Source organism: Argiope bruennichi, chromosome 2 (genome assembly GCF_947563725.1).
Source record: "Argiope bruennichi chromosome 2, qqArgBrue1.1, whole genome shotgun sequence".
Lineage (NCBI taxonomy): Eukaryota > Metazoa > Arthropoda > Arachnida > Araneae > Araneidae > Argiope > Argiope bruennichi.
Genome location: NC_079152.1, coordinates 74562159 through 74580415, shown reverse-complemented (window position 1 = coordinate 74580415; position 18257 = coordinate 74562159). Strand labels below are relative to the sequence as shown.

General features: G+C 29.6%; 1 protein-coding gene across 1 annotated transcript in view; it reads left to right on the top strand.

Annotated features, from left to right (window-relative positions):
* The first annotated feature begins 16010 nt into the window (after positions 1-16010).
* LOC129961775 (cysteine-rich secretory protein 2-like) overlaps positions 16011-18257 on the top strand; it is a 32460-nt gene continuing 30213 nt past the window's right edge. Inside the window, exons 1-2 of the mRNA XM_056075339.1 lie at positions 16011-16081; positions 16645-16725. Coding sequence (XP_055931314.1) covers positions 16656-16725 — 70 coding nt within the window. The 5' untranslated portion in view covers positions 16011-16081; positions 16645-16655. The remainder of the gene's footprint in view (positions 16082-16644; positions 16726-18257) is intronic.

Below are 18257 nucleotides of genomic sequence, written 5' to 3'. Positions count from 1 at the left end.
AAAATCACGAGAGTATATATTTGAAGAAATGAAAACGTTTTGAATTCATGAAGGGTATTGATTGCTGGAAATTATGGGAAAAAATTAATTGCCAAAATTAAAGAAAGATTTGCATGACAATTAGTTCATTAAAAAGAAAAATTTCTAAATTTTGAGGAGATATGAAAATCAACTTTTTGTTATTTCAACACGTTATCAGAATAAATATCTCAGTTTTTTTAATTAATTAAATTCTAATCAAAATTTGAACAAAAAAATTCAGCCCAAGCTTCCAGTTCCCATTTTTCAAAGTATAATTGAAACAGTAAATTGAAATATTAACACTGAAATTTTTCAAAAAGCTTTATTTTTATTTGAAGAATTTGTACCAAATATAAATGGCCTTCCACGTTTGTATCTTGTCTAATATCACTTTACAGAAATGTTTTAATCTTTAATAGTTGATACCAAAAATCATCTAACTTTTCTTTTTTTGGAAGAAAGATTTTGTAAACAGTATCTAATTTTATACAAAAACAAAAATAATAACCCACAAAAAACTTATAAAAAATATTGACAATTCCTTATACGAGATTATTTCTCAAAAAAACAACCTTTTATTTAAAGCTAGTTTTTATTTAAAAATTTCAATATTTCAAATATAAATTCATTTCAAATGAACAAGCATACTTAAAAAGCAATGATCAAAATATCGCTGTTAAATTGGTCTTTTAAAAAATAATTTTTCTTTTTCCGTTAATCTTTTACTCTGTATCCTGCTATTCCGCAGAGATCTCATTAAATTTGTTTTTTAGAAACAACTTCAGAAAATTTAGTTTGTTATTTTTAAAGCTTCTTTTTATAAAATGCACTGCTGACATTTATCATGATTGTTGTTGATAATTGTGCAAAAATCTTTAGACTGAGCAACTGGAGAGTTAAAGATGTGACTCCTACATTGTAATCAATAAGTTTTTGCGTGATTTTCGAACATTCAGCCTCCTCCATAGAAAGATTTAGTCTTTTCTTGAATTTAGAAATTAAATATTCATAGAAAAATATAATGAAAAATACAGGGTGGTCAAAAAAAAAAAAAAACTTCCCCTATATATGAAACCCTAGCGGCCTATCCGCTCAACCAATCGAACCAACATTTCAGACATGGTTGTTTGAAGGTATGCGCTGGAGATGGTAATGATTCTAAACACCGGTTACGGTTACAGTGAGAGAATTTTGAAATTTTCGAATGGCAACACCCACTTTTTCCTTGCGCAAATTCATCAGCGTATTGAAAAACCACAAATGGCGTTGGAACGATTAGCGTGTGACGAAAATTGCCGCCGTAAAGCATATGCAAAGAAAAGCATTATAAAGGAATAATGACAACACAGAGAGGAAAGAGAAAAAAAAGTTTTTATTGGAATGGAAAGTTATAATTACAGGTTTTCAACGTGTTCATCTTCGCAGGCGACAACGCATTGCATTCGGGAGATTGTGGACAACAATGCCGAACGCAACATGAAAGGAGGAATCTGCATAACTTCACGTGTTATCGCATCTTGCAATTCTAACACAGTTGCAGAATTCCGTTATTCCCGAATTGCAGCAACGAAATGTCATTAGGGACATTGTATGGATGCAAGATGGGGCTCCTTCACACGTCGCCCAATGTGTTCGACCAGTGCTGCAACAACACTTTGGTGATAGAGTCATCTCTAGTAACCTTGCAGTTTCGTGGCCACCGCGATCCCCCGACTCACTCCTATTGATTTCTGGTTCTGGGGTTATCTGAAATCTAAGGTGTATACGCCTGGTCCACAAGATGTGTCAGAATTGCAAGATGCCATAACACGTGAAGTTATGCAGATTCTTCCTTTCATGTTACGTTCGGCATTGTTGTCCACAATCTCCCGAATGCAATGCGTTGTCGCCTGCGAAGATGAAGGCGTTGAAAACCTGTAATTATAACTTTCCATTCCAAAAAAAACTTTTTTTTTCACTTTCGTCTCTGTGTAGCCATTGGTCCTTTATAATGCTCTTCTTTGCTAATGCTTTACGGCGGCAATTTTCGTCACACGCTAATCGTTCCAACGCCATTTGTGTTTTCTCAATACGCGGATCAATTTGCGCAAGAAAAAAAAGTGGGTGTTGCCATTCGAAAATTTCAAAATTCTCTCACTGTAACCGTAACCGTGAGTTCTGCGTTGTTTAGAATCATCACCATCTCCAGCGCATACCTTCAAACAACCATGTCTGAAATGTTGGTTCGATTGGTTGAGCAGATAGGCCGCCAGGGTTTCATTTATAGGGGAAGTTTTTTTTTGACCACCCTGTATATAACGTACAGAAAAATATAACGAAAATGATTTATTGATGTAAAAGTATTCACAGTTTACAACATCTCTTTGTTTATAATATTTTTATCAGTATGCAATCATATTGTATTTTTTAATTTGTCGTTTTCGATAATTAATTCAAAAACATTGCAAGATTTAATGACTTTTGAAATGCATTAGTTCACGGGTGCATTAAGCTGTCCGTGAACTAATATAGCAACGTATGGCAAGCATAATCCAACTATTTAAAACGGTTTCTATAATATTTATCGATATTCGTTGTAAAGGCAATTTTCAGTACGAATTGTCGACAAGGAATGGCATTTGTGAGTCGAATGAAGTGATGCTAATTTGTGGTATGACAAAAAGTGTTTAGAATCAATTAACCTATTAATGAAAATATATAAATAATTGGGTGAAACTGCATCATTCTGAAACTTTGTATCAGGTACATAAAATAATAACAAACAAATAGGATAGAGACTCCGTATCAATATTTCGCATCATTTATTTAATTTTATTTCAACGTTATTTATCAGATTTCACATCGGTATCCTGACATTATTTGCATGCGTGATGTTTTTATAACTGTATATATTTCAACCCCGATTATGCCGTTCTTTATGTCATGTAATGGTGCGTAGAATAATGAACAATTCTCGCCTTTTTCTATAATTACCAACAAAACTTTCCTTTTTTTTTTTTTTCATCCTCCCATCAATAAATACTATGTATAAATCTAACCCAAACCTGTTGCTGTTGTTACTTATGGCACTTGTACAAGCCCGCTGACTAATCTGTAAGTGATTTAAGCCGAGTTTGCGCAGTAGCTTTTGAGGGTAAATTCCCCTGAGCAACCGAGGGCAGAAGTCTGACTACTAGCTCGCATGAAGATGACACTAACACACTCGCTTGCACAACTCCTTTTTACAACGGGGGGGGGGGCTCTTTCATACACCTTACAGACAGAGCACAGAGTAAAGAACAACCATTCCTGAACCAGGACTCGAACGCGAGACGCCCAGATCAGGTGAAAGACGAGTACCCCTAGGCCAGGACACCGCCAATCCAACCTATGACGTATTTATTCATAGCATGACTGGTCATTTAACGCCAATGATTAAGTTCTGTTTAGCATTTAAGTTCTTATTCAGCGTGATAATAGTGTTTTCTTTCAAAATTAATTTATGGCATGGCAACTTTAATGGCTTAATAGCTTAAGAATTCTAATAGAATTCAATTGGTTTTGAGTCCTCTCGTATGATATGAAATTCCTAAAGTAATTAACTCTGCAATCCTTTTGCTACAATGTATCCCTCAATGAACCCTTTAATTTTTGCACAGATTTCATTTTTTAGAGGAGGAAATGTCATAATATGGCCGTGTTAGTGAAATCGTTGATATTGTTGGCATTAGCATTTCCAGTTTGGGATATGTTCGTAATAATCTCATATTCGTCCCTTTAAAATTTTTTGAAAGCTTGTCTATGTTTAGTGAAATATTGCATTTCGAATTCTCCGTTTCCTAAGATAGACTAAGACGAATTTATGGATTCTAAATTATCTATATTCATATTTTATATCAAGTTTTTGCGCTACTCACTTACCTGACGTTTTTATGAACCCTTCCCTCGAAATGCACGTTTACGTTAGAAATATATCATTAGAGTTGATTAAAAAATTCTAGGACATGTTTAGGAGATAATGCAATTTCATACAAAATTATCAAAGATTCACTTCTAAATAGATACTTTCTATATATTTCTTAGATGTTGCTGTATAATTGAGAAATTGGTAAGGAATGAGAAATTCTACCATCCAACAATAAAATGACCACAATTATGGTCCAAGCAATAAGAAAGACAACTATGTTATATTGTCCTAAAATATCGTGTAATATTCCTTAAATGGATATTTTGTCGTTTTCAACTTTTCTTAGAAGTAGTTTCTGTATTATTTGAAAATTCTTTTTAATCATATAAAGATAAGTTTGAGGCAATTGTAAAGTCCTGAGCTCTGCAGAAATTCTATCATAATTCCTCGTGTATCATATCCCAAAGTTCAGAAATGTCTCATGACATGCAAATTAGACACAAAATGGCGGACAATTCCTACTCTTTTTTTTTTAAATTTTTCAATCATATAAAATTTTTCTGTAGCCTCGAGGAACTGCTTCCATAGTAGTCCGTCAATGGTTCAGAGTTGAGAGAGACATTCTGCATCTTTCAAGGGCAATGGAAGAACACGCAAAAATATTCTTTTTTCATAGTCAGGTAAGTTTAAGGTATAAATTCCCTTAATGGAATACAGTCTTTTCGATTATGATGTAAATTTAGTGATGCGTAGTGATCTTTGTATATGTATTTGTACAATTATTCAATAGAACTTCCCAAGGAGCAAACTTCTGACATTAATAAGTGCACCAAATTTCAATTATATGATAACAATATTTATCATTTTTTTTTTCTTCCAAGACAAAAATAACTCTCTAGAAACAAAAACAAACAAAAAAATATAGAAATATAACAAAAATAACTATAACTAGAATGGAGATAATAATATTATCTCTATTCTGTTATTGGAGATATCAGTTGACATTGAGGTATGTTTGATCATCTAAATTTTTAATTAACTCTATAGTGCACAATCCATCGTTTATGCAAGCTTTCTGTGAATTGATTTGTCAAGATGAAATATGAATCGTGTATTTCTTAATGAAATTGTAAAGTATGGGAACTGTTTGAATTTCAGACTTCATTCTAACAGTAATTAACTAGTTGACAGGTTTATAATTTGTCAAACTCTCTGAACATAAATAAAACAAAACTCTGAAGACAATCCTTCCTGTTGGAATTCTATAACACAGACATTAGATATTACAACTCTAGAGAGATCTGACACTGTTTTTGAGAAAATTACCGAGCAAAAATTTAAATTTCAAAGAAGCAAAAAAGACAATTGTAAAGATCTGATTTGTATTGAATTTGTTTAAAAAGTTGCAATTATTTTATTATTTCAGGTCAAATAGGATTACATGTGAATGACAGAAAGCCATCAGGCTTACTTAAATAAACAATAATTGCCATATAATTTCAGCAATTCTGGCTCATATTCCTTGAAGACTCCTAAGAAAGAAGGAAATGGTATTGAAATTTTAGTAACATAATTTTTTGATGAATATTATTATGAATGAAATCAGTCAAACAATTGCAATTTTCAGCTCGCAATTTCTTCAAACAAAGTCTTTAATGAGAAATATAAGAACCTAATACTTTTACATATTGACAATAACAGCTAATGCTATCACTCCATGTCACATCACTGTTTCTAAAGCGTAGGTCACTCTCATTGACATATTGCTGAAATAATTTTCTGTCATAACAACAGTATTAGTGACTGTCATACAATAACAATACATAATAGCCATACATAATGGTCATAAAAAATCCTTACTGTTTTCTAAGAATCTTAATTTAAGCTATGTCAGGGTTCCAATCTGAATAGCAACATGGGAAAAGCAGTGAGCATTAGTCCACTTTGTAGTTTGAAAATGCATAACCGTATTAATTCACCAGAATTTTCTAACGCACAGCAATGCCAAATTAGCTGGGGAGTGAATCATCCGTATATTTAAAATAACAAGAAAAACCAAAAATCATGCCCCATTCTTAACTACTGGAAACAATTCTTCAGTTTTTGTTTCATATAAAATCTTGTGACCTCTAGGTATATTATCAGGATTGGCACTACGCCCATTTTTGAAAAAAGTTTCAAAATGCTATATTTGTTATGAATTCTCTATTAAGAAAAACCTCGAAAGATTTTCCTCTACAACCGAGATCCGAATTGAAAAAAATTTATCTTATATGAAATGTCGTGACCCCAAGATAAAATCATCAATGGTAGCCAGAATTTTCGAGAGATATCCCAAAGTAAGATTTTAACCCAACAATCAGTAATTTTTGCATTGTATGTGACAAACGATGAGAGTGAAAATATTGTTTATTGGAATGTTAGGTATTTATTAGAAGTGAGGATCCTGAAACCACATACGTTGTTGAAAAAAATGAATGCAAAACTGCGCGATGTATTTCCTGTGCTTTCTTCATGCATAAAGAACACAGAACCTAGTGGGTATACAAGCAAACATCCAAGCGATTAAATAAATGGAAATTTCAAAAAGTTTAGAAAAAAATTATAAAATCTTCAGTATCTCGTAAATATACTTCAAATGCAAAAAAAAAAGAAAAAAGAAAGAAAGAAAACATAGCAGATGACGAGCATTACATAATTTAAACAACGTACATTATATTATTATATTTTACTTATTTTTGATTGCTAGCTGCTTTTGGCGATCAACTGGTTTGCAGGAAATATGGTGCTTATTTTCAATATATTAGGCATAATTTGATGCTCGCAATTCTATATAGAAAATATTTTTCGAAAAGAAAGCCGTGTTGTGTTAATAGTCTTGCATCTGCTCTCTTCAGTACAATTCTAATACATTCAAATCTCGTGAAATAATAATGATATTAATAGCATAATTGTCCAATTACCTGTATCGTAACTTATTTTTTTTCTGTTAACATGATATTATATAGAATATTTCGTCCATAGCTTTTCATACTGAAAGAAAATCACACGATTAAATATTTTATGAAACATTTAAAACAATTTGAATTTGAATATAAAAATGTAATCTATTGTTAAAAAAATATGGCAAAAAATATTTTTAGGAAATTGAAAATATTTTTTTAAATGCTCAAATTAATATTATTAAAAAGACAAATTTTCAAATGTTAGAATAGGATAAAAAGTCAAATTTATTTTGCCCAATATTTTTAAGAGTTATCATGGACAGACACCAAAATTTCACTTTATATTGAATTAATTAAAATTAAAATGTTGAAAAAAATCGCTTTTAGGCACACATTACGATCCCCCGTATCTATGCCAGATTTGCTACTTCTTAAGAAACGGTTTGTTCAGTATATAGCCATTTCTTTGTTATTGGTAGAGATGTTGAACAAATAAATATTTCAGTTTTTATCCAGCACTTGAAATCTCGATTTAATTAAATTAACTGAAATAAGAATTTTCCTATTAACATAAATTTTTAAACAAATAATGTACTTTAATGCAAAGACCTGAAAAAATCTTTCATTAAAGACCTGAAAATATCTTTTTGACTAATAATTATCCATCACGATAGATTTTGAATTAATTGAGAATAAGAGATATTGACAATAAAAATTATATATAGGATTAGTAACTTTATAAGCATGAAAAATAAATTCAGAAAGTTTGTTAATAGTAATAATCTATTCCTTCCTTTTGAAAAATTTATGACATATTTTATATATCGTTTATGGAAGAGCCTTTATTTTTTTAACATATCTGAAAATCAACAGATGGGATTAGGATACAGATATTGGAAGAATTATTCAAAAAATTTTCTTAAATACCAAGAAAAATATTTAAAAAATTTCAAATTATGCTTCTCTTTTATACTATACAAGCTAAAACGAAGACTTAACAATATTATCTGAAAAAATAGAAAGCTTTTACACTACTTGGCATTGGTGTTGGCAGTAGTTCAAAAAGGCATTTAAGAATTATATTTTATTGCTTTTGTTCTATTTGAATTTCTAAATCCAAATATTGCAAAAGAAATAGCAATAAGTTAATAAATCTTTTGATTTCAACATAACAGAATACTTTATTGGACATATCTTATTTCTTTTCTACATATTTCCGATGGAATTCTATGTGACGCCATTAGACATGGAAGTCAACAACAAATAATTTTTATTCTTATGATTTTACTTCTTTTCAGCTGACATGATTAAAAAAGAAATTGTTTTATTAAAAGGGAAAAGAACTATATTATTAATGTTTACCAGGTACACTAAGATCTGTTAAAAGATTGATCATTTAAATTGAAGATTAAATAAATTCCAATCAATAGCAGTTTCATTATTTTCATCTTAAATTTGATTGTCATATTTCTTTACAACAACATCACTTTTATTAAATTTTAAAGCACGTGATGTTTAACTCAAAAAGTTAGACAAGAAAAGCAAAATTAATTATGGATTAAAAATATCGAAAACGAAACTCTCTTTTATTACGAATAGAAAAAAAAAATACTTTATTCAATAATCTTTTAAACTCTGACTGACAACGAAATAAGAATCTTTCGTAGTTCTATTTAATTACATTTAATTTTAACGTCGAATACAATAAAAATTCTACAGAAATAAATTTCCTTCCAATTACTTTCTCTATAATTATATCACATTTCAAAAAGAAAAGGAAAGGCATCAAATAAGGAAAGCGATATCACATTTTATTTTTCCCGTCTTCATATCTTATCAATTTTACACTCGTTTACTGCGCAGTTTCTGGCTGCTTTCTTGAAAAACAGCCTTAACCCCCTTCCCTCTCCTTTCCATATAATTTAACATGTATTTCGCTGAATTGTTTTTATTATTATTCGGCTATTCAATTGACCTTATTTTACAGGATCTAATAATTTCTGATTTAATTCTCTTTTTATACTTTTCTTATTCCAAAATTTGTATCTTTATGTTATTACAGCTCACAAAGATATATTTTATTTCTTATCATTTCACTACGGTATTGTACAAGCAATTTTGATTAAAGCAGCATTAGAAAGTTTTTGCAACTCTGTTAAAAATCACCGTACAAATTTTAAGATGTTCTGATAAATTAAGGAATCAAGAAATCGAACATGCAATAAACAGAAATTTAGCGTATTTCATATCATCCGTTTAGCATGATATGTCAAATAGATTTTCTTTCTTACATTATCCTCTAAATATAATGCATTACTTTAAATATTACTCTTAAGACAATTCATGGTTTATCAGACTTCTGATTTTTTATGGATATGTTTTCACTGCAATTATTCGATTAAATGGAGAGTTAAAATCAAAAGAAATTTTATCTGGATTCCAATAGGACGCATACTTATTGCAATGGTTCTCATGCCACGACTTTAGGAAAATTTCTTCAGATCTTCTCCGATTATGATCCCTAAAACCCAGAAACATCCTTCGTTCAAAAGTTTATACACACACACACATGCGCACGCGCACACACACACACACACACACACACACACACACACACACACACACACACACACACACACACACACACACACCACAAGAAATTGTATACAAAATAGCTGTTGTAATTTCGTTTAGATTTTAACCGGCTTGGAATATATTTTTAGAAATGTAGAAACCTCGGATGAATTCGTAAATGGACCATGCATTTCAAACGGAGCGGAAATGGTGGTAGGTTGAAATTTTCATTTCATTATAACTTCCTAAATATTGAAAATAGAAAAATAAACCCAATTAGCCAACTTAGTGCCAAATTAAGGTGAAGAACTTTTGTATATAAAGTTTTTTTTATAACTGCAATATCTTAGAAGTTAGGGGCTAAAAAGTGATTTTCAACCCTAATTTTGCCTGAAACTATACTCCTGAAATATTAGATTATTCCTTCCAGCTTGCCTAGAGGAATTTTTTTATATTATTTTGATTTTCTGCGTTTATTTGTAGGTATTTCGTTGAAAATCATGTGTTTGCATACTAGCATATACCAACGCTATACTGAATGTAAGGCATAAGATTAGAAAATAATCAGACTGTTTATGATGGACGGTAATGTTCAGGGCAAATGATGTATGTTATGTCACTTGTCACTTCCGTCCTTCTACTATTTGTTCAAGTTTCATCACTTATGTCTCTTCTGCAACCTTAGGAGTGTTTCATTCATATACTTTCCGTCGAAAAATGCTAAGTATTTAGAAAGAGCTGCAACTTGAAATGATTCTTGAAACAGGAAAAATTAGTGACAAAACTCTTTTTTTAGAAAGCGTATTCAAGTGATAGCATATAGCATATACTCATCTTTCACGTTTAAAATGTTAAATAAGGAAAGACATCTATGATCTCAAAGATTATTGACGATCTATGCTCCAGCTACAATCTTTCTTTCCTTTCACCATATCAAACCCCTTAAAGGGAAAAACCTCTAGAGTTTCTTGTCAGCTAAAAGGATATATGTGGAAAAATGTATTTAAAAAATGCATGTTTCTTTTTATCACCCTCGACTGCGATGGCGTGGTTGCTGATGAAATCTCGGCCTCGGAGCCGAGGGGTTCGAGTAACGATTCCATCGAAGTACCGACGTGTAAGTGAGTCTTGTGTACGTTAAATCCTTGGGGGCCGAATGTCCTCCTGCTGATGTGGTGCGGCAGTTTGGAGAGAGGATGCCAACTCAGGTGAACATCTGACCGTTGTTCAAAAATTAAGAGGTCCATCCCAAAATGACCCTAGTGTTGCTCTAAAACGGGCATTAATATAACAAAACTAAATAAAACTAAAATTTCTCATCGCTCCTTCTTTCGTTAGATTATTTCGAGGTACTGGGTTGGTTTGTTAAGGCGAAATGATGCAGTGATTGAGCAAATAATAGCATAATGTAGTGGATAGCCCACTTATTTCCAGCTACAATGTTCAGATATGCTGATGAATAAGTTTGACAAGCATTTTTGATATCGGTAGACATTCACTGAGTATCTGGAGGTCAAAAAGGAAGCCAACAATATTAGGTTAACGACTTCTTTGCTACGAGTATGGGGAAAGTCATCTGATATGTGGAAAAACGCACCAGGACTTCTTCACTAAAGCATTGTTCCCTTCCCCAATTCAGTGTGAGTCAAGATATTTTTGGTGAAAAATCACCTGATTCTTGATATAATGGATGTTCTTCCTCATAAAACACCAATTCTATCCACCTAATACCCTTTTATGTGATTTCCCAAGGTTAAATCAGCAGTAAAAGAAACTTGAATTGAGATTTTAGAAATTAAAAAAGCAAAAAAAAAAAAAAAAAAAGAAAGAAAGAAAGAAAGAGAGTTTTCTCCAAAGTTTTTGGCGTGGTTTTGGAGATGTTTTCTCCAAAAATGACGTTCTCACTACTTAGAAAATGATATAATTCACGTGGAATGCTTAGATATCAAAAGAAGAAAGTGCATTGAAGGTAATAATAACAATATCGAAAAAAAGGTTTTACATAAATGAAAATTAAAGAATTGGTATCGTTATTTTCAAGTTATATCTTGTATTTTTTTTCTTCAATATTGTCTGGGAAAGAATAACAAAAACTAAAAATTATATCTGTCCTCATCAACAATGGCATTTTATTGCTCTGCAGCTGCATTGTACCAGCTATTCTTTTACAATAGTCATAATATTTAAGAGCTAGGATGCCTACATTACTGATTGATACTCGATTACTAAAATATTGATAAGATTTAGTAATACTATGTTAAATGAAATATTTATTTTGGTTTATCACCCATGTTAGTATGAAATATTTGATGAATTCATCCTGACTGAAGGACAGCGGTATTTGTCATCCTTATTTATAGTGCATTTTTTTAAAATCCTGAATAATTCGTCAGTTGCATTATTTGCTTTTTGGTTTACAGCTTGTTCCTTGGTAGTTGATTTCTTAATAATATCAAGTATTTTCCGAGTTCAGCTGCTTTGCACATTGCATCATTGCATTAATACTGCAGCATTTATTTCCCACGTGATTCACTGTTTCTTTTTTTAATTCTGGCTCCTTCATGAGTTATCATTCTTGTAGCTTATATTTTCGAAGGAAAAAAAATAGTCTGTGAATGGTTCTTTATCCATTTTCTTAATTAGATCTATTAATCTATCTTAATTAATCTATTTTCTTAATTAGAATGAAATAAGAAGAAAATTGTATAAAAAATGTTATACAATAAATCATTTCTTGGCAGCTTCTTGACTTTGAATTTCTGTATTAACACTGCAGCATTTAGTATCCTCCTAACATTCCAGCTTTTTTATCCTGCTTAATTCGTGAGTTTTCATTTTGTAGTTTATGGGGTGTTTGGGGAAAAAATTATGAAAATGGATTCAGAATGGCGCCACATCTTATTCTTAAAGATTAGCGAAACGAAAGAGAGAGAGAGAGAACAATAAAAAGAGGGTTTGCAATAAATCCTTTCTGGTTCCAAAACCGGAAGAAAGTAATGTGTTTGTATATGTTTGAATCGGATAAATCGAACTTTTTTTTTCTTTTTTTTGCTGTTTTTAGTACCATTTATTGTTCCTAATAGAGGGGGAAAGACAAAATGTAGCTAAGCATGGAAAAACATGTCCTTATTAAAAGGAAATACACTTTTTTCTGTCCTTTAATAAATAAAGAAAAAACAAGAGACTAAAAATAGAATAATTTTGCGAATAGTGAATTCACTGTGACATTCGCAGAAATTTCAAAATATAATCTGGTTTTTTTTAAGTGTAATATTCTTTTCTTTCTGTAAAATAATTTTTAAGACATTTGCTTCCAATCATTCTTCACACCAAAAAAATTCGCAACTGAAAATGAAAAATAATTGAAAAAAAAAGATTAAAGAGCCTCAGATTAAGAGCCCTTAGTGTGGATGTAACTTTAAGATTAGTTAGCTTCGGAATGAAAAATCGAAAAAAAACACTATACGGTTAAAAAATTGATGGTACTTCAACAAAAGAAAAAAAAACTGAATTAAAAACATTGATATAAAAAAAATTCTTTATTTAATATAAAAATTGTAGATTCAAGAATATTTACTATTTAATTTTATTTTTTTTATAAATATATAGTCGCTAAAATGCTATTGAATAGATGTAAAAACGTAGCACAGAAAATGATTAAATTTTAAAGAAAGCATTAATTCTATTTCTACACACATAAAAGGATTTATCTTGTTTCTAATTTTGATAATTTTGAATGTAAATTATGAAAGTTGAGAGCTTTAAGTAATGTAAATATGAGATGATATTTTTAGTACGATTTTCAGCTAAAATAACTTTATAATTTTTTACTGATTTCAGTCGTTTTCATTAACAGAAACCAGCGAATGCATTCTCCCTTCATCCTTTCTCGTATATTTACATAATAAAAATTGATTTATGTTTAATTCCATAGTGTGGTGAATGGCAGATTTAGACTCGAATGAGGCATTAAGTTATTTGGATTCCGGGGCCTTTTATAAGACCATTTAAGTAGTATATTTAGCATGCATGACATTTACTCTTCCGATTTTTTTTTTTTTTTATGGATTCTCAAGAAAGTGCGGCCATAGGTACAACTATAGGTTAGTTAGATTTAATGAAGCCTTAAGCTATTTGGTTTTAGGAACCCTTTATTTGTCCACTTAGCATAAAATGACACTTTATTATCCGGATGCTTTTAAGGTCTCCCAAAAGAGCGGGGGGGGAGGGTCCTTAGAATTATGAGGCCCTAAGATATTTGGGTTAAGACGCTCTATAAGTACAGTCGTGGGGAAAAAAAATCAGTCACCCATATTTATTTTGCAATCGATCATCCTATCTGAAAACTAAAATTATCCTTTCAAAATTTGTAATGAATACTAAAAGATACAGTGTCTAACATTTTCGTAGGGAGCTGTCTACATATTTAAAATTGTACGATATTTTTTTTTAAACTTTGATTTCATATTTTTTGGCCACTGATGAATTTTTTAAAATGTATTTTTATATTACAAAAATGCAGAAAATGATATTTGCTTTAAAAAAATACTTGTTCAGCAGCATTTGAATGCCAAATAAAAAGTTGCCGACATTTTGAAATTTGTGAACAGGCCTTTAAATGCAGTGTTTTAGGAGCAATAAGAAAACTCAATGTAATGGGAAAATACTCGTAGGTATGAACTGAAATTTTGCATGTCCCCATAAAATGGTCTTGTCCTTCGACTTAGAACAAAATTTAAGTGTACTGCTGTTTAAAAAATTTTTTAACTCTAATTTTATAATTTTTTTCAAATATTATAAGATATTTTTTCCATGCTAAATATGTCTGAAGAAAGCATAGAATACCTTATATTTTCAGAACAAAAAGGGTTAAGTTCAATAACTTTAAAAATCTAAGATACGAATAAAAGTTCAAAATTTAATTTTATCATTCAAATTTTAAATTTTTGTTGGCTCATAATTTGGAAACGAATTGGCCGAAACTAATGAAACTTGGTTTCAGGGAATAACTTTTGATGTTTCATAAGAAAAGTGGGTATTGCTATTGGGAAAGTTTGAAGTTCGCTCTTATTTCAATATATAGACGGTTCTTTTTAATTAAAAAATGTACGTAAAGTGTACATTAAGTCTTTTCAAATGACACCTTTTTTATGATTGAACGATGAACAAAGCCAGACGTTTTTTTAGGATCAATCAAGAGTGTGACTCTGATTCGTAGAAAAATTAGTACAACTTTTCGAAGGAGATTTTGAGGATCTCTCTCAAATAACAACAACAACAGGAGCGATTTGCCAAATACAGATGAATCGAAGAGATGATAATCTACAGCATTAGGACAACAACGACACAGAAGAGCCAGAAGAGAAACCACCATAAAACTACGAAGTTCTGTAAGTTCTTCGAATCTTAAGAAGATGTGTTCAATACGGTCTGCATATATGTGAATTAAAGCATTCGCCATGTCAAGGAAATGATAGGATAACTTTCTATTAATTGTAGTTAATAATATTGAACAAATGAATAAATTTCAAACAAAAAAAATTATTAGTAATTGGGCTGTATGTTAAATAAATATTAACGCGATTTGAGAAAATGATGGCAACTGAATTGTAATTGTGCAAATATTTAAAAGGAAATTCCAGTTCAGATTTCAATCGTTAATCCGAAGCATCGATGCATATTAATGTCTTAAATTTCTTTTATTTATCTTTGAATTATTTTTAAAAAGACTCTTAAATAAAGCGTTAGTAATGCATAATCTAATGCGTAAATTTTTTCGAACATCGGTGTAAACGCACCTTTATACTAATATAATAATTATTCAATATATTAATTAATATAGTAATAATTCAAAATAAATGTACTAAAATTAATGAAAATCTTGTTATAAATTACTATATAATAAGCTAAAAATTAATAAATAAATATTGCTATATATTACGATATAATATAATAAAAATTAATATTCCTATGCATTACTATATAATGTACTCACAATTAATTTATTAATTCTAATAATTAGAAATAATTCAATATAAAATATGCTTGAAATTTTTGTGAAAGTTATTAAAATATAAGAAAAATACTTTTAAAAGTCGTTTTTTTTTAATTTTAAAAGGTTGTATTAATGGGTTATAAGTGGTAACATTCTCCTAATTTACTGAATAAAAAAATAAAATGTAGATTATCTTTTCATGAAAAATACAATTAATATTCATAAATCTACTTTCTTAATGAAGATTTACTTCACATGAATTAAATACCAAACAAGTGTAGCAACTCTATGTTTAACAATCTACAATGTAGAGCATTTTTGAGTGAATTTTACTTCATGCATGTCTATTATAACACTCCACGGATAGTATCAAATCTATAAAATCAACATTTTAGAAAGTTTTTTTTTTTCTTTCTCTTCAGATAAAATGCCGGAATTGAACGAAAATTAAGATTCATCGCAGATTTCTCGGATATCACTTGTGGGTGAATGTGCTTTACATCGCTGCAACACCCTTTTCTACTGCAGATAGAATGACTTTCTTCCGTGCTTTTAACACGTGACAGACATGATTGGAAACAGTTATATACACAAACAGTTTTGCATTAATTATTCACATTTTACGAATACTTGGTCAAAAGAGTTAGTTTGCGTTCATTGGTAAGCTGAGTTTTCTTTTGTTAACTAGCAATGCATTGTAATAAGCTAATTATAATAGCTTGTATGCTCTAAAATATATATATCAATATTATTTCTTCTCAAATTGTGTTTTTATTTTCCTACTGTTTTGAAAAGATTTATTATTTTTTATTTGACTATGTAAAGTTTATCATCAATATAGTTAAAAAAATAACATTGAAAATATTTTCAATTTCAAATTATATAAGTATATAATTTGTGTATACTTATTTTGTAATTTCAAAGATTTAATTTTTTTAAATTTTCTAAATTAATTTTTATAATTTTCAAAGATTTAAAGTTATTAATCATTTAAAAAATATAATAGAATTAATATTTTGAGAAACAATTAAATGAATTGCATTAAAAGTATTTCAACTAAAATATTATTATTAAATCACAGTTTATTAATCGTTTGGTAGTTATCAAAAACTTTAATTGAAAATTGAAGCAATTTAAATATTTATCTATAATTGTTTTATAAATATATTCTAAAGGTAAATATTTTCTCCGTATATAATTATCATTCATCTTTACATTTACAGGAAAATACAGTATGTTCCTTCACCTTGTAAATGGTCTTCTTCTTGTTGCAGAGTTATGTTCGGGGTTCCCAAAGCTTTCTCGTAAGTACTGAAAACAAATTAATTACTATCTATTGAGTTTCAAGAATGAAATTTTAATGAAGAAATAAAATTTAACTGTACCGAAGTGTGCTTTGTCTTCCTAATCAATTTAACTTTGGCTAAATTTATTCCATTTAAAATAAAGCTGGAAAAAGTTCAATCATTGTTTTAATTAAATAGAAAGCAAAAGCAACGTTTTAAACGAATAGCAGCATTTTTTTAAACAGAATAAAAATACTTAATGTGCACTTTATAAAATTTCAATTTTATTTGTAAATATTTTGTCTTAAAAAATTAAGCAATAGTGACAAATAAAGTATTTATAAAGTTTCAAGCATAAATGAAAAAATGAAATTGAAGTAGAAAATATGAAATAAACAAATGTTATTGTAAATGACCAATAAGAAATTGATATTGTAAAATAATAATTAAAATATAATCAAAATAAAACACTTGGTATATTTGATTTTTTTAAAATCTCATCGAATTTTGAAACTGTGTTTCAGCCACTATCATGTATTTACTTATAAACACCATAAGCATAAATATGTTTGATGTGATGGCATACCATGCATCCTGCTGAGATGCACAGTGACTTTTCAGCTGAACCTTGTCCGTGATATTTCGATCGATTAACAGCAGACGACAATGGCCCCCTCTTCCTCCAGATCTAATTCAAACGAAGACCAAAAACAGAATCAAACGATCAAGAAAGGAACGAAATGAATTTAAAAAATAGAATATAAACCAGCACATAACGCATATAACCAATGGAATCGACAATTTTCAAAGGCTTTAAAGAATAATGCAACGAATAGTGAATAATGGAATGCCTGTGCCCATTTGTAATATGAAATCAATAGAGTGTCGTGCTTTATTGTTTAATGCTATATTACATTTTACTGTTACTCCATACTACGGTTTTACAATTTAAATTCTTGCATTTCATTTTGACTTTAAAAAAATCTATTTTTTTCTAATTATGACAAAAGTAAATTTGATTTATCATCTTCCGATATGACTCGCTTTTTTCCTAAAACGATTTTATTTTCAGCGTGTTTAAAATTTCTTTGCATTGTTCTCTACATATAAACATAGAATTCGTTCGACAATTTTCAAATCTCTTATTTCCAACGTTTAGGCTCGAAAAGGAATCTTTTACACAGATAACGCTTTCAATTTTTGACTTTCCATAAGGTGATGATATTACTTTATAATATAAAACTTCAGAATATTTTTAATAAGTGTTTCTTGTTTATACTATTATTCTAAATTTAAATTTCATTATAACCTATTAGGGTTAAGGATCTAAAAACATTAAACGTGCTGATAAATTTTTAACGAAAAATTATATTTTTTTCTTTTATAGAATACATCCGAACTCCATATTTATCATTCATTTTAGCTGAATCTTTCTTCTCTTCTTCTTTTTTTGGTCAATTTTTAGTTGTAATCCTTAATCATATATTTTCTTTTTTTAGCCATTTTTGAATTTTTAAAGTTGTGCATTGCAATAACAAATGATCGCAAAA